The sequence below is a fragment of the Sciurus carolinensis genome, chromosome 4 (assembly GCF_902686445.1).
Source record: "Sciurus carolinensis chromosome 4, mSciCar1.2, whole genome shotgun sequence".
NCBI classification, from domain to species: Eukaryota; Metazoa; Chordata; class Mammalia; order Rodentia; family Sciuridae; genus Sciurus; species Sciurus carolinensis.
This window is the reverse complement of record NC_062216.1, coordinates 142,503,674-142,528,312: the sequence shown is the minus strand read 5'-3', so window position 1 is coordinate 142,528,312 and position 24,639 is coordinate 142,503,674. Positions and strand designations below refer to the sequence as shown.

Sequence of the window (24,639 nt, the reverse complement as noted above, 5' to 3'; positions counted from 1 at the left end):
CATTATATGTCCTCATCTGCTTATCAGCGAGATCATTCGTCCTTTAGTTTTTTGAGATTGGCTTATCTCACTTAGCATGATATTCTCCAATTTCGACCATTTGCCTACAAATGCCATAATTTTATCATTCTTCATTGCGGAGTAATATTCCATTGTATAAATATGCCACAGTTTCTTTATCCATTCATCAACTGAAGGGCATCTAGGTTGGTTCCACAATCTGGCTATGGTGAATTGAGCAGCAATGAACATTGATGTGGCTGTATCTCTGTAGTATGCTGATTTTAAGTCCTTTGGGTATAGGCCAAGGAGTGGGATAGCTGGGTCAAATGGTGTTTCCATTCCAAGCTTTCTGAGGAATCTCCACACTGCTTTCCAGAGTGGTTGCACTAATTTGCAACCCCACCAGCAATGTATGAGTGTTCCTTTTTCACCACATCCTCGCCAACACCTATTGTTGCTTGTATTCTTGATAATCGCCATTCTAATTGGGGTGAGAATCTTAGTGTAGTTTTGATTTGCATTTCCCTTATTACTAGGGATGTTGAACATTTTTTCATATATCTGTTGATTACTTGTACATCTTCTTCTGTGAAGTGTCTGTTCATTTCCTTAGCCCATTTGTTGATTGGATTATTTGTATGCTTCGTGTAGAGTTTTTTGAGTTCTTTATAGATTCTGGAAATTAGCGCTCTATCTGAGGTATGGTTGGCAAAGATATTCTCCCACTCTGTAGGCTCTCTCTTCACATTTCTGATAGTTTCCTTTGCTGAGAGAAAGCTTTTTAGTTTGAATCTATCCCAGTTGTTTATTCTTGCTTTTATTTCTTGTGCTATGGGAGTCCTGTTAAGGAAATCTGATCCTGAGCCAACAAGTTGAAGATTTGGACCTACTTTTTCTTCTATAAGATGCAGGGTCTCTGGTCTGATTCCGAGGTCCTTGATCCATTTTGAGTTGAGTTTTGTGTAGGGTGAGAGATAGGGGTTTAGTTTCATTCTATTGCATATAGTTTTCCAGTTTTCCCAGCACCATTTGTTGAAGAGGCTATCTTTTCTCCATTGCATATTGTTGGAACCTTTGTCTAGTATGAGAAAATTGTATTTATTTGGGTTTGTGTCCATGTCCTCTATTCTGTACCATTGATCTACCTGTCTATTTTGGTAACACTACCATGCCGTTTTTGTTACTATTGCTTTGTAGTAGAGTTGAAGATCTGGTATTGCAATACCCCCTGCTTCGCTCTTGCTACTGAGGATTGCTTTAGCTATTCTAGGTTTTTTATTCTTCCAGATGAATTTCATAATTGCTTGCTCTATTTCTGCGAGGTACATCATTGGGATTTTAATTGGAATTGCATTGAATCTGTATAGAACTTTAGGTAGTATAGCCATTTTGACGATATTAATTCTGCCTATCCAGGAACATGGGAGATCTTTCCATCTTCTAAGGTTTTCTTGAATTTCTTTCTTTAGTGTTCTGTAGTTCTCATTGTAGAGGTCTTTCACCTCTTTTGTGAGATTGATTCCCAAGTATTTTATTTTTTTTGAGGCTATTGTGAATGGGGTAGTTTTCCTAATTTCTCTTTCTGAAGATTCATCACTTATGTATAAAAATGCATTGGATTTATGAGCATTGATCTTGTAACCTGCTACTTTACTGAATTCACTTATGAGTTCTAAAAGTTTTCTGGTGGAATTTCCAGGTTCCTCTAAATATATAATCATGTCATCAGCGAACAGGGATAGTTTGAGTTCTTCTTTTCCTATTCGTATCCCTTTAATTTCTTTGGTTTGTCTGATTGCTCTGGCTAGAGTCTCAAGGACCATGTTGAATAGAAGCGGTGAAAGAGGGCATCCCTGCCTTGTTCCCGTTTTTAGGGGGAACGCTTTCAGTTTTTCACCATTTAGAATGATATTAGCCATGGGCTTAGCGTAGATGGCCTTTATAATGTTTAGGAATGTTCCCATTACCCCAATTTTTTCTAGTGTTTTGAGCATGAAGGGATGCTGTATTTTATCAAATGCTTTTTCTGCATCTATTGAAATAATCATGTGATTCTTAACTTTAAGTCTGTTGATATGGTGAATGACATTTATTGATTTCCGAATGTTGAACCAACCTTGCATCCCTGGGATAAAACCCACTTGATCGTGGTGCACTATCTTTTTAATATATATTTGTATGCGATTTGCTAAAATTTTGTTGAGAATTTTTGCATCGATGTTCATTAAGGATATTGGTCTGAAATTTTCTTTCCTTGATGTGTCTCTGTCTGGTTTAGGTATCAGGGTGATATTGGCTTCATAGAACGAGTTTGGTAGGGTTCCCTCCTCTTCTATTTCATGGAATAGTTTGAGGAGTATTGGAATGAGCTCTTCTTTAAAGGTTTTGTAGAACTCGGCTGAGAACCCATCTGGTCCTGGACTTTTCTTTGTTGGTAGGCTTTTGATGACCTCTTCTATTTCATTGCTTGAAATTGGTTTATTTAAGTTGTGTATGTCCTCCTCGTTCAGTTTAGGTAATTCATATGTCTCTAGAAATTTGTTGATGTCTTCAAGGTTTTCTGTTTTGTTGGAGTATAGATTTTCGAAATAGCTTCTAATTATGTTTTGTATTTCATTCGTGTCTGTTGTGATGTTTCCTTGTTCATTCCGAATTTTAGTAATTTGAGTTTTCTCCCTCTTTCTCTTTGTTAGTGTGGCTAAGGGTTTATCAATTTTATTTATTTTTTCAAAGAACCAACTATTTATTTTATTAATTTTTATGATTGTTTCTTTTGTTTCGATTTTGTTGATTTCGGCTCTGATTTTAACTATTTCCTGTCTTCTACTACTTTTGGTATTGGTCTGCTTTTCTTTTTCTAGTGCTTTGAGCTGTAGTGTTAAGTCGTTTATTTGTTGATTTCTACTTCTTTTTTTGAATGCACCCCATGAAATAAATCTTCCTCTAAGTACTGCTTTCATAGTGTCCCAGAGATTTTGATATGATGTGTCTTTGTTCTCGTTTACTTCTAAGAATTTTTTTATTTCCCTCCTGATGTCTTCTGTTATCCATTCATCATATAATAGTGTATTATTTAGTCTCCAGGTATTGGAGAAGTTTCTGTTTTTTATTCTGTCATTTATTTCTAATTTCAATCCATTATGATCTGATAGAGTACAAGGTAGTATCTCTATCTTCTTGTATTTGCTAACAGTAGCTTTGTGGCATAAAATATGGTCTATTTTAGAGAAGGATCCATGTGCTGCTGAGAAGAAAGTGTATTCATTCTTTGTTGGATGGTATATTCTATATATGTCCGTTAAGTCTGAATTGCTGATTGTGTTGTTGAGATCTATAGTTTCTTTATTCAATTTTTGTTTGGACGATCTATCCAGTGGTGAGAGAGGTGTGTTAAAATCGCCTAGTATTATTGTGTTGTGGTCTATTTGATTTCTGGAATTGAGAAGGATTTGTTTGACGTACGTGGATGAGCCAATGTTCGGGGCATAGATATTTATGATTGTTATGTCTTGCTGATTTATGCTTCCCTTAAGCAGCATGTAATGTCCTTCTTTATCCCTTCTGACTAGTTTTGGTTTGAAGTCCACATTATCTGAGATGAGGATGGATACTCCAGCTTTTTTGCTGTGTCCGTGTGCATGGTATGTTTTTCCCCATCCTTTCACCTTTAGTCTATGGGTGTCTCTTTCTATGAGATGAGTCTCTTGCAGGCAGCATATTGTTGGATTTTTCTTTTTAATCCAATCTGCCAGTCTATGTCTTTTGATTGATGAATTCAGGCCATTAACATTCAGGGTTATTATTGTGATATGATTTGTATTCCCAGTCAATTGACTCATATTTGTTTTTGACATGATTTGGTTTCTCCTTTATTTGGCTATTCCTTTAGGCTAGCGCCTCCTGTTGCTGATTTGCATCGTTGTTTTTCATCTCTTCCTCATGGAATATTTTGCTGAGAATGTTCTGTAATGGTGGCTTTCTTTTTGTAAATTCCTTTAGCTTTTGTTTATCATGGAAGGATCTTATTTCATCGTCAAATTTGAAGGTAAGTTTTGCTGGGTATAAGATTCTTGGTTGGCATCCGTTTTCTTTCAGGGCTTGGTGTATGTTGTTCCAGGCCCTTCTAGCTTTTAGGGTCTGGATTGAAAAATCTGCTGATATTCTTATTGGTTTCCCTCTGAATGTAATTTGATTCTTTTCTCTCGCGGCCTTTAAAATTCTGTCTTTATTTTGTATGTTAGGTATTTTCATAATAATGTGCCTTGGTGTGGGTCTGTTGTAATTTTGTATGTTTGGAGTTCTATAAGCCTCTTGTACTTGGTTTTCCATTTCATTCTTCAGATTTGGGAAATTTCCTGTTATTATTTCATTGAATAGATTGTTCATTCCTTTGGTTTGTTTCTCTAAGCCTTCCTCAATCCCAATAATTCTGAAATTTGGCCTTTTCATGATATCCCATAGTTCTTGGAGATTCTGTTCATGATTTCTTACCATCTTCTCTGTTTGTTCAACTTTGTTTTCAAGGTTAAATATTTTGTCTTCAATGTCTGAGGTTCTGTCTTCCAGGTGTTCTATCCTTTTGGTTATGCTTTCTATGGAGTTTTTAACTTGGTTTATTGTTTCCTTCATTTCAAGGATTTCAGTTTGGTTTTTTTTCAGTATCTCTAACTCTTTATTGAAATTATCTCTTGCTTCCCGTATTTGGTCTTTTAACTGTTGATTGGTGCGATCATTTAATGCCTGCATTTGCTCTTTCATCTCCTCCTTCAATGCCTGCATTTGCTCTTTCATCTCCTCATTAGCTTCCCTGATCGTTTTAATTACGTACATTCTGAACTCCCTTTCTGACATTTCTTCTGCTGTGCTGTCATTGGGTTTTATTGATGTAGTATCTAGGTTTGTTTGGGACATTTTCTTCCCTTGTTTTCTCATATTGGTCAGTTGTCAGTGGGACCCTGAGGTATTGCAGTTTTCCACTATTGGCTTATAGTGTCCCGGTAGATTTCCAGTGTATCACCTCCCAGCCTTCAGTAGCCTGATGTCTTGGAGGAATCTGATAAAGCAGCTCATTCGAAGAATACTGCCCCTAGCCCCCTACTGGTTCCACGTTTTGGAACTGGCTCTGTGCGGAAATGCTCTCACTGTGGACCTGCACCGTGCAGCTGGCCGTGTGGGAAGAGCCCACTGCCGGAGTGTGGAAGACTACCTTGGGAAGACTCAAGCTGCCCTGCCCGGCTCTGCTAAGCCACCTCTATCTGGGCCTGCCACCCGGGCTGAGCTTTACCCAGTGGGCAGACTCACCCGTGGCTCTATTTCAGTCCGAGTCTCTCTGTGCCTCCCCCTCTTAGCTCCTGGGTTCTGGAGCGACCGGGGGTGCAGTCTCCCTCTAGGCCGCCATCTTGGATCTCCCCGTGAAGAGAGCCCGCAGCTGGAGTGGGCAGAGCCGCCTGAAGAGGTCTCCGGCTGCCCTGCCCTTATCCCTGAGGCTGATTGCAGATCGAGGCTCTCCACTGGTTCTTTGCAGGAGTACACTGCACTGCAGCGGCTCCGGGACTCGGAGCCTGCTCTGTTCAGAAAGGCTCCCACTAGCGGGCCAGTTCCGTTCCGAGAACCTGGAGAAGCTGGCTGTGTGGGCGGGGCCCACCGCCGGAGTGCGCAGGACTGCCTGTGGATGACTCTAGCTGCCCTGCCCGGCTCCGATAAGCCACCTCTATCTGGGCCTGCCACCCGGGCCGAGCTTTACCCAGTGGGCAGACTCACCCGTGGCTCCACTTCAGTCCGAGTCTCTCAATGCCTCCCCTTCTTAACTCCTGGGTTCTGGAGCGACTGGGGGTGCAGTCTCCCTCTAGGCCGCCATCTTGGATCGCCCAATGATTATTATTACTCCTTTATTTCCTCTTTCTATAGGAATTCCCTGCTAGTATTTACTTATTTTCCTCAGTAAAGCATATTAGGGTATTAGGCATAATATGTATTCAATTTCTCCTTTTTTCTTTCTATCTTTTGTAATTGTCCTTTCCTAACTGGTAGATTTTTCCCCCTCTTCATTCATGCTGACGCACTTTTCCCTTTATACCAGTGTTAGTCAGCTTTTCATCGCTGTGGTCTGAATACCTGACGAGAACAACTTAGAAAAGGAAAAGTTTATTTCAGTTCACAGTTTGAGAGGATTCAGTTCATAGTCAGTCAACTGGCTCCATTCCTTGGGGCACAAGGGAAGGCAGAACATCATGGCAGAAGGGCAACAGCAAGAGAAAGAGAAAGAGTGTGTGGAAGGATACACCAGGGAGAAGATATAAACACCAAAAGCATGCTTCCAGGGATCAACTCCCTCCAGCCACACCCCACCTGCCTGTAATCATCACCCCATAGGTCATTCAAATTATTAATTCAGCAAATGGTTTAATCCACTGATGAAGTCTGAGTCCTAATCACTGCCTAAAATCTCCTTGCTACATAGGGATCACTCTTTCAAATCATGAGCTTTTCGGGGGTACATTCCAGATCTACATTATAACATGCAGGTTCATGGTTGTACCAATAGCAGTATGTGCATAGCCATGTGACTAAGTCCATGCAAATGGAAAAATGAGAAGGGAGGGGTTCAATCTTTTTCTCAGTTGCTTAAACAATGTTTGTCTTAATTTACTCATACTATTTTTCTTTCTGCTGATATGAAAGATGGTACTTAGAGCAAATTGGGGAAACACATGTTGAACCAACCTCGAGTACCCAAAAATTTCTAAGAGAAAGAAGAGAATTAATCACCCACCTTGGACTGAGAGAGAATAAATTTCATTTTATTTCTATATTAGAGTTTTCTGGTAATGTGTTTCAGCTTGACCCAACCTAACAGGCTAATTATTACCACATCAAATCTCAAGTTCATGCCTTTAACATTTCACACGAGGGTTAGTGCAGGGTTTTCTGGTTCACTAGTTGTCTTTTTCTTTCTCATTTTCAGATGAGCAAAGGCCAGGCAAGTTCTTGTTCATACTGTGGGAGAAGATAACAATTTTCCCACATACTACTGTGAATAGAATTGAAGCCAGAAATACAGAGCTGCAGCATTTTGGGAGAAAACAAAATAAAAATCAGGCAGTCTTTCCAACTGAGTGCCCTGTCAAAATATGCCAGGCATTGAAGAAATACAGAAATAAGACTTTAGGACAGAAATTGAAGAAACCAAATGACAGCAGCCTAGTTCAAAGTATAGGTTGAAGACAAGCCTGGTGGCACTTCCTGAACTTGGAGGAAGAACTTTGGGAGTTTTTAGGAGGCATCTGGCTTCAGGGCAAAGTAAGGAGGGAAGTAGGTAGAATCTGACATGGGTATTTCCTATTTTTCCACATTCCAGTACATCCTGCCACTTGCTAGAGAGATTGGATCCTTCCTAATCAGGGCCGAATAGTTTAAAATTAGTGTATTAAATCTGCTTCCATCATGTCAGTTAGATACTGCATATATTAAAACATTGTCAACTATAATACTTTTAAAAATATGGTGCTAGCTAGAATTGAAACAATGAAGGAAAAGAGAAAATCCAGAAACATACCCAAATTTTAAAACTCCCATGTCTAATAAAAAAAAATTATCAAAACTCTCTGGGGTACATGTTGATTTTTCCACAAAGATTTTAGGAAAATTGACTATCTGAAAATTAATTTTTAATGTAAACAACTATAAGTAATTTTCTTTAAAACAAACTTTTTTTGATTTAACAAATATGTTGAGTACTTATTATATGATAGACTTGGGCTTTATAATTGTATCAGAACCTGTCTTCCCACTTAAATGCTACATGAGGAAAGAGGTGAATGAGAAAACAGAAACAGATAAACTGGAATTAGAGAAAGGCCTCTAAGCTGAGACTTCAATGAAGAGCTTACATTATTCTGGAAAAAAGAGGGACAGGCAGAGGTGAAAGAAAGCTTAGATTAAGGTTAAGAAAAGCTTCCAGCAAGTGTAGCAAGGGTGTATGAAGATTGAAAGCATAATAAAATATCAGAAAGCTGCAGGAAGATCAGTAAAGTACTGTTGACATCCTTCACAGGCTCTGCTCCAAACCAATGCAAATAAAAAAAGATGGGTACGATCTCAAGGTACCTTCAGTACATGCTTACATATAGACACAGGAAGTTATACTGACAACTGGTTTGAAAAGAAAAATATGCAAAGGACCTAAGTAGGCAGAATTGTGAAATTTTATTGTGTTGAATGTTTATAGTAAAAAATTGTGTTTATCTTTTCAGGTTCATCAATTTCCAGGGAAAAGCAGAATGTTAAAGAAAAGCAAAATGTTAATTTTTAAATATTTTCTGAATCTCATTAATGCAGCTTTTTTGGTAAGAATTTTCATAACTTTTCAATGAAGAAAATATAATGCATTTTTCTAAACAATTGCTAAAAAGTGTTATCTTTTTTCAGGTTCTTGGACTTTTATTTGTGGGATTTGGTACATGCCTTTTATTAGATAAAAATAATTTTTTAACAGCTTTGGGTATGTATATATTTCTTTTTCTCTTAATGAAATAAACAAGGCATTCCACTTAAAACAATTATAATGATCTTTTCAGTAGGTGGCAGTATTTCTCTAACAACCTTTAAGTATAGTCCAGCATTCCTTCTAAAGGTCTTGCCAGTTGACTTTATGTCTTATTAAAAAATAGGATTTAAATCCAATATAATAAAGGAGGGTCAATTTGCAGAGGGGGAAACCAGGAGCTGTTACTGGACAAGGGAGAGAAGGGAAAAGGAAAACTGGATTATTCTGCCAACTCTGGAATTTACAGATCTGTAGACTTCAAAAGATAGTGGAAATCAATGTAGTCAAATAATTGCTTTTGAAATTTAATTACCAACTATTTTCACCATCATACAAATAAAATATAATATTCTTCAAATTTGAAAATATGAATGAAATAAATGAACCTCTTTATGAAAAAAAAGTGAAATCTTTACATTGCCTTTATTTTGCTATTTTGTGATGTGTAGTGGTCACTGTAGACTGAAGTATAGAAATAAATAGGCTATAGGTTTATTTTCATATAAGTATTCTCTGTTCGAGGGAAGGGAGTCACATTTCAACTATTCAATATGCATTTGTGGCTATTGGCTACCTTGTGGGACTGCACAGATAAAGAACATATCTATTCTCACAGTACCTTTTATTGAACAACACTATTCATCATTAAATGTATGACCAAACACATTCAGTATAGAGTTAGCCTATATCTTAGTGGATATCAAAGAAGAAAAAAAAATGTTTGTAGGGAAGGAAATGCTAAATAGAAAACTAATATGGTACAAAGTCCTACAAAAATGAATAATCTAGCTAACCTTAACCTATATTAAATGCCTGATATCTTTATTCTCTTGTGTTTGTATACTTTGCTTATGGAAAAGACAAGTGATGTCTGAATACATTAGCACATTTCCTAGAGTCATGGGTATGTGAAGATCTTAATGACAAACTACCATCCTTTCCTTCCACACAATAATTATGATTACAGTGTCTGTTTATTTAGGGTTCCCTATGTGCCAATCATTGGACTAAGGACTTCCCACACAATACCTAATTTAATAATGTAGCAATTAAGGTGGAGCAAAAGTTATTATTTTTTAATTTTTTTGTCTTTTTCTTCATTGTGTAATTGACAGCTAATTCTTGTTAACCTTAGTGTATTGGGTTGTGAAAAGTCCCTGAAAAGGTAAAAATAAGTAAGGAACTTACTCTTTTAAGTTCTGTTTTTTGTTTTTTTTTCTTTAATTGTGTACTGGAATCAGTTAGTGAAATTTTGATTAAGGTTTAAGATCTGGAATTAAATATATCCAACTTAAGACCCCAAATATTAGGTCTTCCTCTCTTCTACATCTGCCATTCTCACTTGATTTTCCTCTTTTTAAAGTTGCTTTGTGCTTACCTTTCCTTCATAATAACCTCATTCCGTGGAAGGTCCCTTTTATCCCCTGCCACTATAATAACCTCCAAGAATCTTTCGCTCTTATCATTTCTATTAGCCATCTTCAAATGTCGCTGACATAATTCGGTCAAATGCACATTTGACCATTTAGCTTTCCTATTGAAAGCTCTTCTCTGACTCCTCATTGCCAGTATATATTTGTGTGCCCCAAATTGATCATCTTCTACATGTCAGACACTGCCCCATATATGGATACAGTTGTGAACAAAAAAGATCCAGTTCCTGTCCCTGTGGAACTTCATTCAAGAGAGAAATATTGGAAAACAGCACACAAAGTGCCCATAATTTCAGCAATGCTTCTACCATTCCAATGTGAATAATTTTAATTATTATTTAAACCTACACTCAGGTATTACTTTTTCCAGTAATCTGAATCAAACCCTTTAACCTTCTCCTATTCCCACTGGATGAGATGTCCCTCATGCCCAGTAGTTTGCTGGTGAATGTTTAGCAACTGGTTCTGGAGTAGAGAATCTTGATTCATGGCATCTATTCATTCCCATAGTTTAAATACTCCCCCACCCCAGTGTGAATTCAGTTGGCTTGTAGATTTCCTGAAAACTTAACAATTGACTTTAATGAGCCAGCACTAACTGTTCCAGCAAACCTCTGCCTCCATTGTTCCTCCATAAAATGTAAGGCATATTTAACTCATTTATTTGTCTTTAAAAAAGCAAAACAAATGTTTGTTGAGGATTTACTGTTCTACAGTCTGTGATGTAGCACTAAGCATTCAACAGTTCACCTGTTGACCAGATAAATACACAGTCACTAGCACTGAGTGTTCACCATCTAGTTGAGGAAGACCATATTACAAACAAATTCAGGGTGTATACAAGTACAAGGAGCAATCAGTCTACAAATATGAGTATCAGAATTTTTTTAATGAATAAATACTTGTATGAATAAATACATGAATGTTTGAGTATGCCTTAGACATAGAAGAGATCAACCTAGAAACAATTGTCTTCTATTATAGAACAAAATGAAGATAAGATAAAGGTAATAAGATTTTCTGTGATCGAAGGAATTCTCTATTATGTCAGGAAAGGAAAAGAAGTTGTTGCCAAGAGTAAGTAAGAATTACTCAAAAGAGAGGAGAGGAAAAAATCCTAGCTATTTAACAACAGGAAAATCTTGAATTGCTACCTTTATTATTAAATAGAAAGTAAAATATCACTTCATAATAAGTCATTCTGTGCTTCCCACAGATGAAAATAAGCACTTCATCGTATATATTTCTCAAGTCTTGATTGGAATGGGATCTGCTACTATCCTTCTTTGTCTTTTGGGTTATTTGGCAATTCACAACAAAATTGTATGGTTCCTAATTCTGGTATGTATTTTACTTCCATAGCTCAATTATGTGTTGTTTATTTTGAGAGTTCAAGTTACACATATGAGCAATTGTGATTTATGTTGCTATAGCATTGCAGTAGAGCATGACCTTGGAGGCAATCCAAATGACATTCCATACCCAAGAAACTTCTAGGTAGATTTTTTTTTTTTCCAGCATGGATGGGGTACCTCCATAGTTCACTCTTAAATATTTAATTTTCAATATACAGTCAACACTAGCCCATTTCCTGGATGAGCTGCACTTAACCAAACTTAGGAATCTAAAGACTAAAATCGTAATAAAGTGTATGAAAGTCAGTGATCAAAGTAAAGAAGGAGTAGTAGGGGGGAAGAGGAGTATCAAGAAGAGGGGAAGGAGGTACAGGCGGAGGAGGAGAAGAAAGAGGAAAAGGTAAACATGTCCTCTAGTCCTTTTATTTTCCCCCTGTCAGTATGCCATATGGAAAGCTAACTTATGAAATACAACTTTTAATCTTTTCTTTGAATCAAATTTGAATTTACAGCCACTCTCCTGTCAGGCAGATAAAGAATTCAGTTGCAGCCCTTCTGTCCATTTCCAGGAAGAATGCAGAGTTATCTTGCTTTTGTGTACCACTGAAATCTGCTTAGTCACTTTGGACACTGGTTACTAGTCTACACTGGTTACCACAAAAACAAAAGTCACATGGTGCCTTCAGGTGTACTCTTTCTGTTGTTGGAATGGCCTTGGATGGTAGCAACAGGGGGCTAGTCATCCAGCTTATTCCAATGCAGGTATACCAGTAAAACCCTTTTGTAAAGGATTAGCAAATAGTTACTACTTTAGTTCCTTCCCAGAGTGTCCCTCTCCTGTGATAGTCAGACCTCCTCAATGACACAGCAATTAAAGGAGTCACACTTGACCTAAGGATCAGTTACTACCTATATCTAGTAATTGAAACTTACAGTTATTAGACTTTTACCCTGGTCATGGGCATTTTAGTTGAGACTGGAAGCCGCAATCTCATTTCCCCAAAGGATCTTGCTAGGAGGATGCCAAGAAGTAGTGTGCCTATTGCACTGGGAAACACAATTTCCAGGATGTTTCAGAATATTTTTAATCTAAAAAGAGACTCCATTCTCTTTTTATTCTCCTCCAAAGTCCACCCTTCTTCTCAAATCTTGTCTTTGTCTCTTTCTAGGACATTTAACCTAATTTTCTCATTGGTCTTGAGATTTGGGATAGGGAAACCAGGACAGAAATGACTTGAAAGAAAAATCTTGATTTCTTTTTCTCCTTCCACAAATTTCCAGTTAAGCAAAAGAAGCATATAACCTGCTACTAGTATGGTGTTGGGGATTAGGGATGATAAAAGGAGGAGGAAACTAAAGCAAGAAAAAACATGAACATCTCATAAGTTATGCCTCAAGTGATCTAGGTATTAAGGGCATCCAAATGAGAAAGACTCATTGATACCCTCATGAAGATGCATGTGAAAATAAGATCTGAGAGGTTAAGTCCTGAAGCAAAGATGCTACCATCCCTTCCAGAAACTCCATGGAAGGCTATTGCTACTTTTTATCATTATGATCCTTGCTAATTCTTCTCTGAACATACCAATAGTTTTTTGATAAACACATTCCCTTGAATCATTTTATTGTGCACAATAAATTGATAAACAAATTGTATAGGCCTAAAAGCTATTCCATGACTTAAAGGTAATTTTATTTAATACCTACTCTAATCTAAGACACTTAGTAATTTCTTAATTACTTTACATATACTTTTTACTGCCTCTATCAATATTTTTAATGATTATCAAGTGAGATAGTATATGTAGAATTATAAATCTAAACTTCTCAATACATGTCAAGAAATATTTTTATCTCTAAAGTTTTGTCTCAGAAAATAAAAAAAAATATTCATGCCAAATAGAAAATCTTAATTGGCTAGTTTAAAATAGCAAATGTTTAAACTATGTGAAATTAATAATATGAAGAGTAAATCATTACTACTTATATTCTACCTTTTAAATATATAGACTGCTGAGTTATAAATCATTATGAACCCTAGATGATATGTATTAATACATTCAACACTTGTGAAAAGATGAAGTAGCTATAGATTTTAAGAAAGAAAATAGTATAATACATGTGAAAATCACTTTTTTGAAGTTTCAGTTTCTCAAAGAACTGGTTCAAGTACACATGCAAAATTGTTCATTATTGAAGCTACTCTTGGTATACTTTGTACTTTCTACATGGTAGAATAGTTTGAAAATTAGATCACACATTTAGCAGAAGGATCTGATAAGCGGAGGACCAGATATTTGAATTCCCCTCTGAAAAAATTTTATTTCTGAATTAAAGGATATCATCAACAACTCCATTAGACTAAGCAGCCTGTTTGGGTTCTCATGGAATATGATCACTTCTTTCTAGAGTGTTCTTATCCAGACATTGATTCTTTGTTGTTGTTGTTGTTGTTATTGTTGACTTCTTATTTCAATAATTTTTCTAATATTTATGAAGACAGTAAGACTCAGGGATACCTAGGTATATTTTAGTCTGTATATTTCATATGATGTATATTTTTTCAGTATTATAGCATCTAAAATACAAATTAGAAGCATAATTGCCATCTCTGTTTTTCTTGTGTTTTAGTATGCAGTACTGTTGACATTGGCCTTTGGTGTTCAAGTTGTACTTTCAGCACTCATCTTCACAAAGAAAGAGGAGGTACAGAAAATAAACTGTTGTTAATACTCTTTTATTTGAAAGGTAAAGAAAATCGGGTACCTTCTATTAGTGAGATCTTTGAGCCTGTATTAAAAGTCAAAGAAAGAAAACTTCTTTGGGGACAAAGTATTCAAAAGAAGGACTCAAATTCTGTACAGGAAGGAGTAGCGGTCGAATTGTAAGAGTGGGTGAGAGGAACTTGTCTTTAATTTTGCCTAAGTAGTTGTAAATGACAAAGAATATAGGTGCATGTGAGGTGGTACTGAGTTTTAGGAATCCAGATCCATATCCTCTCTTCCCCATCCTCCTCCAACCAACCTTGGCTACCATCACTGAACCAATTATAGTAATATATATATCTATATCTATATATATAGATATATATATATATATGTGTGTGTGTGTATATATGTATATATAATATATGTGTATATATAAATATATACATTTAGACTTGTACTAATTTGAAATGAATTGATTTTATTTAAACAGATGAACTGAAAATTCATCTATCTTACAGATAAGATCCTAAGTGACATAATGGAGTTAATTATGATGAGATTTGTATTTATCAAATTAAGTTTAAAACACATATAATAAATTATCTGAAAAGAAAGGAAAAATTATTACATAAGGAAAATTATTATTCCCTAGAATTAATTTTAATAATGTAAGAAATTTTAGTGTTCCAGTTCAGCCCAGATCTGTTCTTGAAGCATGCTAGATTATCCTGTAATCTATATCCTATAATGAAAAAACAGCATGACTTTGAAGTTATATGAATCTGTGTATAATTACAGATCAACAACCTGCTTAACAACCCTGAGCTCATGTCCTTATCAGAAAAACGTGGCTAATACCTACCTATCTTGTTATTATTAACTGGCAAATTCCTAAAATAAAGCAGATACTCAAGAAATCTCTTTCTTTGCCTCCCTTAATCTTCAAATAGTCCCTGATTAATTCCTGTGGTTTCTAGGATCTCTCCAGGGTAACTACCACAGCCCAACAAAACTCTTCCTGTTTCTATTAACACCATTGTCTATCACCTTGGCATCTCATCACCCAGAGCCTACTGTTAATGACCTGGCATTTAGAGCTTAAATTTCTTGTTTCTCATCCAAAAAGTAATGTGTATGTATACAATGTATGTATGTGTGTGCCTGTGTGCATGTGTTTATGGAGTAGGGTATGTGTCACCCAAATGAGTGTTTAGAAAGCTGTGTTTATGGCAGAACACCAGATTCCACCAAGCACAACAAACTCAAACTTTGGAACCTGGTGGTAGAAACTGAACATAACATAAAAGGATTCTGATCACATAAAGTGATCAGACTCATAAAGTTTATCAGACTCATACTTACTTCAATATTATTCACATACTCCTCTCTACATATAATAAAAATAATACCTACCAATTACTAACATGCTAAAATCTGTTATAAGTACCTATGGGCATTATATTAAGCTTCTCACAACATGTGTTGTCACTCCTACTTTACAGAATAGGAGATGCAGGTGTTGAAATGAGAAATAGTCAAGGTATTTCATGGCCAAATAACAGAACCTGTACTGGAGCACTTATTTAGCCAACCCCAGAGCTACCAATTTTGTTTATATCAAGTTGACTTTTGTGTTGAAACAGGATTAAGTTCTTATGAACTTCTAAAATTTTATGCCATTTATAGTACTAACTCAGCATTAAAGATGTAGTAGAACTTCATCAGATGCTTATTAAATCGAGTATGTATAAAGAATTTATTTATATAATAGTCACATCAGTACTATATGAAATTCTCATGTGCTAACTAGTCATTTACATATACTATGTGTCTCCCAAATAATGTTTTAGTGACTAAATTAAGCAATACGTCCCTTTTCCCCTGTATAGCAACATAAAATGAAAATTAAAATTTATTCTAAATAAAAACTTAACATGGGGACCTAAAATTCCCTTTACATTATTATAATCTTCTCTGTCTTGAAGCATAGATGTGTAAGTAACTAAAGAAAGGTTTAACTTGTATGCAATTTAAAATTATTGTAATATTCCAGTTATTTAGTTTTCATTTTTCAGTAACAGCCTAATACAATAAAAAAATCATTAGACTAGTACTGAAATTAATAATATTTAAAAGTCTCAACTCCTTGTAAAAAGGTTTCCTACCTTTTGATGTTATTGAAGGCCAGATTAGGAGTTGATTATGAAAATCATATATTTTTTTAAATGTTTATGTATGTAGTAATCTAGATTTTTTTAAAGAACAATTTTTCCCCATTCAGATCTGATCATTTTTTGTGTTGGTATTATAGTGGAGAAAAAGTAAATATCTTTTCCTTACCCATTGCAAGTTTATGGCTGAGACCCCTGTAATAAAGACAGTCTAACAAGAGAAAAACAACAAATTTACTGAACCAAAGTTTATGTGACACAAGAACCTTCTGAAATAAAGAGCCAAAAAACTGGGGAAACTGTATTTTTGTGGACAGTCATGCTGAAGTGTGATTGGGGGACAAAAGGGTATGATCTAATGGTAATAAACTGTGGGAAACTTAATAAGGCCTCTTTGTTCAGATTCTTCTTAGACTCTGGGTACTGACCAGCACCCCCTTGGAATGAGAGTCTTATGACCTTCTTTCAGGAGAGCTAGGTCAGAAAATTCCTTTATAACCTACTTGAAGAGAGGAAGTAGGAGAAGGTCAGAGAGTGACCTTTCTGCTTTTGCAGTTCTCTCAATTTCCTTTACTTTAAAATATTCAGTATGCCAGTGTACCATATTTTGGAGTATTATGTTCTGAGCCCTTAAAGTATTGTAATGGAATATTTTTAAATATAAAAATCATAATTCTTATGAAAACATATAGTAGGCACATGCCAGTGATTTTATTTAACGTTTTCATTAATAAGGGAAACAGTAGAATACAAAAACCAATTCAAAGGAGAATCCAAAGAGAAGATATTTTTATTGGCCACCACTTAACAGATACAAAACTGGCTTGGAGAGGGGAAAAAAAATTAATTGTATTCTCGTCCTCCAAAAATCATTTTTGTTTATCTGACCAAGAATAATTTCTATAATTATAGTTTTCTACAAGTTAGAGAGTTGTACAAGTTAAATTATAAGCCATGAGTGGACAGTCATGTTAAATTAAAGTTAAATTAAAGAACCCTAAAGTTTTCTTGGAAAAGCCTAGTTTCTATTGAAGACATTCAGTGACCTTTTGAGGTCATTTCTAAGTCTTCCACAATTATTTCTGAAAAGAAATGTGTAAGAAGAAATGTGGAACTCCTTGACATTCTGGAGATTAGTACATTCATTCCTCTCTAAAATTTAATATATTTTTCCCATAGATTATGAAGTGAGAGATCAAATACTTTGATGCTAAAAGGAGTTTTATGGAAGAAAAAATAATCGCTAAAAAAAAAAGGTCCTCTTACTTCTCACATTGAACACTATTTTGATGGGAACCATTTAGAAACGTTTCTATGAAATTTTCATTTTTTAATGCGATTTTCAACAGGTTCAACAACTATGGCATGATAAAATGGATTTAGTCATTTCTGAGTATGGATCTAAAGATAAGCCTGAAGACATACCCAAGTGGACTTTTCTGAATGCCTTACAGAAAACAGTAAGATGAAATATGTATTCAACATAAAGATCGGGTATCAAAGGTGATCACTGAAGTTGGGAGAGAGAATAGGTTGAGGGTAGATGAAGAAGAGATTGTTGAATTTCATCCAAGCGAGAGGGTGGAGTGGCATTGTCCTCATAATCTTCAGTTTATTCTCCTTTTGTAACTCTTTTGTTCTTTTTTTTTGTTGTTGTTATTGGGGGTGGTACTAGGGGTTGAACTCAGGGGTACTTGACCACTGAGCCACATCCCCAGCCCCATTTTGTATTTTATTTAGAGGCAGGGTCTCACTGAGTTGCTTAGTGCTCATTTTTTACTGAGGCTAGATTTGAACTCACAATCCTCCTGCCTCAGACTCCGGAACCACTGGGATTACAGGCATGTGCCGCTGCACCAGGCCTCTTTTGTTCTTTATTGGTACTTAAAGTGCATTTAAACCTGGTTTCACCTGGAAAAGTATATACATAGAATATATGGAAAGTAGTCACTTGGGGATATAATGAACAACTATTAGCTAATGTTAGGATTATTATTTCACAGTAGTAATTTTTCTGGGCAAATACAATGGAAGGGTAAGGGAACTGGTATTGTCAACCAAATGATTTACAGGAACAGATCAGTGCCTGGAACATAATAAACACTCAATAATAAAAATTACAGACAGGTATGGTGGTGCACCCCTATAATCCCAGGGGCCCAGGAGACTGAGGCAGGAGGATCACAGGTTCAAAGCCAGCCTCAGCAATTTAGCAAGACTCTAGGCAAATTGTCTTAAAATCAAAAATCAAAAAGGAATAGGGATATGGCTCAGTGGTTAAACACCGCTGGATTCAATCCCTGGTACCAAATAAATAAATAAATAAATAAGAAAATAACAGATATTTACATAGTGCCAGATCTTTTTGTAAGAACTTTGCATATATTATTTCATTTAATCCTCCCAACCCAATGAAGTATGAAATATTATCCTGATTTTATACATAAAGGATATAAAAAATCAGGAACTACCAGAATTACACAGCTAAGACGTGGCAGAATCAAGATTCAAACATTCTTGCACTGGATTTTGAATTCTTTTTTGCTACACTATTTGCCTCACTTAAAAAGAGTTATTTCTTTTAGTACATTTAATAACAGAAGTGCTTTAACTCAATTGAAATTAATTACAAATGCTTTTACTCATTTTTCTCTGATGTATAAGATCTGTACCTATGCTGATTTTTCAGGTTGCAATAAAACTTATGATAAGTAGGGAATCTATTCTGTGTTAAGATATCACTATTAGTAATGAGATTTCAGCTTGTAGTTCCTAGCCACATATATAATTGAAATAGTATGTGTAGGTTTAGTTGATTAAAATTTAGTAACCTAACTTTGAAGCATTATTTCAGTCATGCAACTTTTCCTAACTTGTGCAAAGATTAGGAAACACATTTAGAAAACAATGAAATACTTCAGTTTTTTGTTATTTCCTGTGTGACAAAAATTTAAGCCGATTCTTTCAGATCCTTCCAACTCTACCAGATAGGATTCCAGAACTGACACTGGAAATGAGACATTTCTTAGAAGTTTGAGCATTTCTAGGACTATTTTTATTATCCTATTTTTGATTCTTTGTGACAATTTTTCACACAGCCTAAAATCGAAAGTCAATATCTCACATTAGTCCTAAAAAAGTAAAAATACCCTGACTCTCCTGACTCTCCTTTTAAACAGTCTAAACAAGTGTGACAGCATATTCTAGATTAATATAGAGAGAAGTTCCACAATTAGGAGCAATATGTAGCTCAAGTAATTTCCTGCAGTATACTACATTCTGAAATATGGTTTGTGTGGCTCAAGTAATTTCCTGCAGTACACTACATTCTGAAATATGGTTTGTATATGTATTTATCCAGTATGTCTTCAATCTTGGACTCCTATAATATAGAATGGACATATGTTATCTACCCAATGCCTGTGTATATGAATCTTTAGCTCTGGCTGACAAAAATAGTAGCAAAAACAAATTAAATAAACAAAAATACACTTATAAAAAAGAAAAAGATTATTATATTGTAATGGAATAGATTACCTTCATAAAACACTTCAATATGTATGAAAATCATATAATTAACTGCATTTTGAATATTTTTCTGCTAAGATTTATTGAAACTTTTTCCTAGTTACAGTGTTGTGGCCAACACAATTACACAGATTGGATAAAGAATAAGAATAAAGAAGTTTCAGACCAGGTTCCTTGTTCTTGCACAAATTCTACATTAAGAAAATGGTTTTGTGATGAGCCACTGAATGCAACTTACCTGGAGGTAAAAATAAGTCAAAGTTTCTCCAAGGGTGCAAAGTGTGTTTGTCATTTTTTTTTTTTTTGCAAGTTCATTTAGAATTCTGAGCAAATTTTTATATAAATACCATGTTATATAAATTTTTATATAAATACCATGGTGGCTACATTCTTAAATCACATTATGAAACTTAACATATAATTAAGTGAATTGTAGTATTTTTTCATGGATAAAATAAATACATAAACTGTAAGTGATTTAAGCACTCCTTGAACTTGGGATACCATCAATCTTTTTCTCAACAGGGCTTCAAAAGCCTTGCAGAAAGAGAAGGTACTTTTGTGAATATCCTGGTGGATAGGATTGGTAAGGGATTCACAATACCAAAAATAAAAACATATCACAGTTGGCAAAAACTCAATGGAGATCCTTTGATCACAAACGTGATATTCAGGACAATGTTGCAGAAACAAAGTAAAAACTCATCTGGAGCAACTGGTATTAATGGCATGGACTATTGATAAACTAGGGATTCTCTTCCCAAGAACTGCTAATATTTTGTATTGTTTATCCATTGAGTTTATACTTCTAACTTAAATGTGTATCTTTTCAATTACATAATTAATTCATAAATAAATCAAGCATTACATTTTAAAAAAATATTCTATATTTGAGAAATAATTATTTTCAGTGGTGGTATATACCCTGATGAATTATAATAGTTTGTAGAAGGTCAAATCCCTTTCCAACACTTAATAAATTTCTGATTTTGATTGCATATCCATATATTAGCAACTTTAAAAGTCAGCAAGTGAGGTGTCCTACTAACAAACAAAGAAACTCCCTGGACCTTGGTAAATTATTAATCTCTGTATACCTTTTCTTCTGCTTAACAGAATTATTAAAATCATTTCCATCTCCAAATTAATCTAGTTTCTTTTACTTAGGGTTGTGGAGGTAAAATCAACACATGGTATGATGATAATGTTTTAACCTTCATTGGAATTAATTTTGGACTTTTGATTTCAGAGGTGAGCTTTTGTTTATGTTTACAGATAAAAAAAATAAATATAAACTATGCATAATAGACTGTAGAACATCCAGGTGGACAAATAGGGCAAAAGTTAATAAAATAGGAGCCAGAACCTTGAGACTCTTCATACCCAGAAGGATCCGGCTGGCAGCAATACCTTAATCAGCTAGGTAGATAGAACTTGTTTAATAAGTGATTATCTTGGATGAAGTTATTGCATTATTTGGAGATAGCTATCTGTCCATTTATTTTCTATCTTGCTTCCTGTATAAAATATGTATATATCTAAAATACATATATATTTTATATTATATATCAATGTTACATTATAATATTTTTATGTTTATATATTTATACATTATTTATAAATATTTAATATTTATATTTATAGTTGTATAAATATAAATATATAAAAACATATATTTTATACAGGAAACAAGATAGAAAATAAATGGACAGATGGATATCTCCAAATAATGAAATAACTTCATCTAGGATGATCACTTATTAAACATATAAAATATACATGTGGCTTTAAGAGCACCTGTTTTCCCAGTAAAGAGAACCTTGGGAGTTTTGCAAGTGGGCAAACTTCTGAAATCTAAATACATACTTGAAATTAGTAAGCTCCACTGTTAATGTATTTATTTATTTATTTATTTATTTATTTATTTATTTATTCAATAAATTTGGAGGAAGTGGACACCTACTATATGTTGCACTATACCAGATGTTGGAAATCCAATAAGAAGAAAAATAAACATATTCCATGACCTGCAGGGTGCCAGCTACAGAGTTGGAATTCAGAAACACCATACTCTAGCCTGAGTGAGAATTGATAAGAGCAACTGCGAGCTATGAGTTCAGATAAATCATGAGAGTGGATAGATTATTATAGTGAGGACTTTAACATTGGAGCAAGTTTGTAATGCATAGTTTGCCATAGTAGAATACTGATCCTGAATCTGATTTTATATTGATCCACAGAACTATTCACCTAACATCATATCTCCTCAACTAGTAGCAGTTTTAATCACAGAATGGTAGTAAACCAAGAGTACCATTTAAAGAATGACTATTAATCTTTTAAAATGTTTATTCTCTATTGTGTTCAGTCTGGCATGTTCAGGAGAAGATGGTATCTGTTGTTGTATTTTATCTTCTATCTTTTGGGGGTGGGGACAGGAGATTGAAGTCAGGGGTACTTGAGCACTAAGTCATATCCCCAGCTCTGTTAGGTATTTTATTTAGAGACAGGGTCTCACCAAGTTGCTTAGTACTTTGCTTTTGCTGAGGCTGGCTTTGAACTAATGATCCTCCTGCCTCAGTCTCGTGAGCCACTGGGATTACAGGCATGTGCCACCACACCTGGCTGTATTTTATCTTCTGTTCTTTTTATACTATTTTGCATGATGCCATACTGAAATGAGTTTTGTCAGATGAATGACATAGAAAGATGGTGAACAAAAACTAGATCAAGGCATCTAGTCCAATGACAGCACATATGATTAAATCTAATAGGTATTCCTTTAGCCACTCTCTGTGTGAATTCGGTGAGAACTGGGATACTCCAGAAGACTCATTCTGCATAGTTTTTTTTTTTTTTTTTAAATGCAAGAAACCAGAAAATATTATTCCCATGAGTCCTTCTTGGGAGAAATATTAGAGAGTAAATTTAGTTATCATGCCCATTGAATATATTTAACAATAGAACAAAGACTGAGTCAAAGCAGGGTATACAGTGACACACCAGTGTAAATATTATATCCTATAAGTTAGAAATATCACTGAAAGAAGGAGACAGACCACATATACTGATTATCTCATATCTAATCACTGGTAGTCAAAAAACATTCAATATTGATAAAGCAATAGAAATAAAAATATCGGTACCTTGAACAACTATAAATAGTCTAAATCCACTTTTTTTGGGGGGGGTTATTGCTCTTTATTTTTTTTTTTATTGTAAACAAATGGGATACATGTTTTTTCTCTGTCTGTACATGGCGTAAAGGCATACCATTTGTGTAATCATAAATTTACATAGGGTAATGTTGTTTGATTCATTCTGCCATTTTTCCCTTCCCCCCCTCCCCTCCCACCCTTCCCCTCCATCTATACAGTCCTTCCTTCCTCCATTCCTGCCCCCTCCCTAAATCCAACTCCAACCCCAACACTAACCCTTCCCACCCCCCATTATGTGTCATCATCCACTTATTAGCGATATCATTCTTCCTTCTGCAGAGTTTTTATACACAGCCGTATGTGCCTTACTATGAAATTTTCTCATCATGTTCAAGCCCTTTTCTCTTTACAATATGCAGTTTGGTAATTATATAGTGTCAACTTTATAAATTACTTTTCAAGATTAAAATTTGATCTCATTGCTTCATTTTCTCCCAGGTTTTGCAAGTTTCATTTATTGTTGCTTTCCTCAGACACAAGAATAGAATTTATGCAGAAATGTGACCTTTGGATTTTAATTTGCCTAGAAGAAATCAGTTAATTTTCAAAATAATTGCATGATATTCTTTTATTCTCCTGTTCTTTGGATAAGTATCCCCCAAAGGATTATAGACTATGTTAAAGACTTTGTTCATATTTGGTGGCACCACAGGAGGAGACAGAACCTTTATGAGGTGAAGCTACTGAGAGTTTTTCATCATGATCACTGAAGGTGTATGCTTGTAGTAGATATTGGAATCCCAGCCTCTTCCTATGACTTTCATTCTTGTCTCAAGACACAAAATGAAGTTTACTCCACCATGTTCTCCCCACCATGATGTGCAGCCTCACCACAGGCCCAAAGTAATGGGGCTAATTGATTATGGACTGAAATATCTGAAACTAAGAGTCAATGAAACTTTTCTTATATTATCTCAGGTATTTGTTATGATAACAAAAAGCTGTATTATACATAATCAATATAAATATGGAGTTATTGAACATTTGTAATTTTATTGAAATTTAAAAGAAATTTTCCACGGAATATTTTTCAAATTAGCGCTTTATCTTGATTTATGTGGCGAAGTTTCACTATATATTTTGATTTTTTTTTATGTAGAGAATGTACCTGTACTATGTTTGGAAAATAATAAGTAAGCATTTGTATCATGTACCTTTTATTTGCAAATCTTAAGAAAATAACCCTGGTTTATACAAGAATATAAAGATTGAAAATCTTCATGACACCCCTATTCTGAATTAATCGTCTACTTTCCTTTTCTAAATAATGCTTTTAAGTAGATTATAAACTTAGAGATGTGGTGGTAATAATATAATATTAAAATAATTGAATTTTTAAATTCAAATTAAACTTATTTTAACTAATACATAAAGCACAAAAATTATACATACTAATGGCAAGTTTCTGCACAGCAACAGAAATAGTGAATTTTTAATTGTAGCAAAAACAATATATTCTAAATGTTCACTGAAATCCCATATATTTCATTGGCTCCTCCTTTTCTTCTCTTTCTCCTTAAATTTTTTTTTCAATGCATATGTACACAGTTCTCTGAAGTATAAAAATAACTGGTCTGTTCTATTTTCCTAGATATTGTGATATTGTGAGAAGAAAAATATAAGTCCCTTGAAAAATAAAAAGTTCTACACAGATAATGACATACTACCATTGTTGTCT

General features: G+C 34.8%; 1 protein-coding gene across 6 annotated transcripts in view; it reads left to right on the top strand.

Annotated features, from left to right (window-relative positions):
• Window positions 1-24,639, top strand: part of Tspan19 (tetraspanin 19) — a 79,669-nt gene that overhangs the window by 17,024 nt on the left and 38,006 nt on the right. For 2 of the 6 annotated variants that reach the window (XM_047550810.1, XM_047550811.1), the window contains exons 2-8: window positions 8,256-8,348; window positions 8,431-8,503; window positions 11,198-11,322; window positions 13,968-14,042; window positions 17,565-17,675; window positions 19,844-19,987; window positions 20,911-20,994. In XM_047550810.1, coding sequence (XP_047406766.1) covers window positions 8,283-8,348; window positions 8,431-8,503; window positions 11,198-11,322; window positions 13,968-14,042; window positions 17,565-17,675; window positions 19,844-19,987; window positions 20,911-20,994 — 678 coding nt within the window. In that variant the 5' untranslated portion in view covers window positions 8,256-8,282. Of the gene's footprint in view, window positions 1-8,248; window positions 8,349-8,430; window positions 8,504-11,197; window positions 11,323-13,967; window positions 14,043-17,564; window positions 17,676-19,843; window positions 19,988-20,910; window positions 20,995-23,399; window positions 24,544-24,639 lie in introns of those variants that run through there. The other 4 variants (XM_047550813.1, XM_047550812.1, XM_047550815.1 and 1 more) reach the window with 4 other exon arrangements.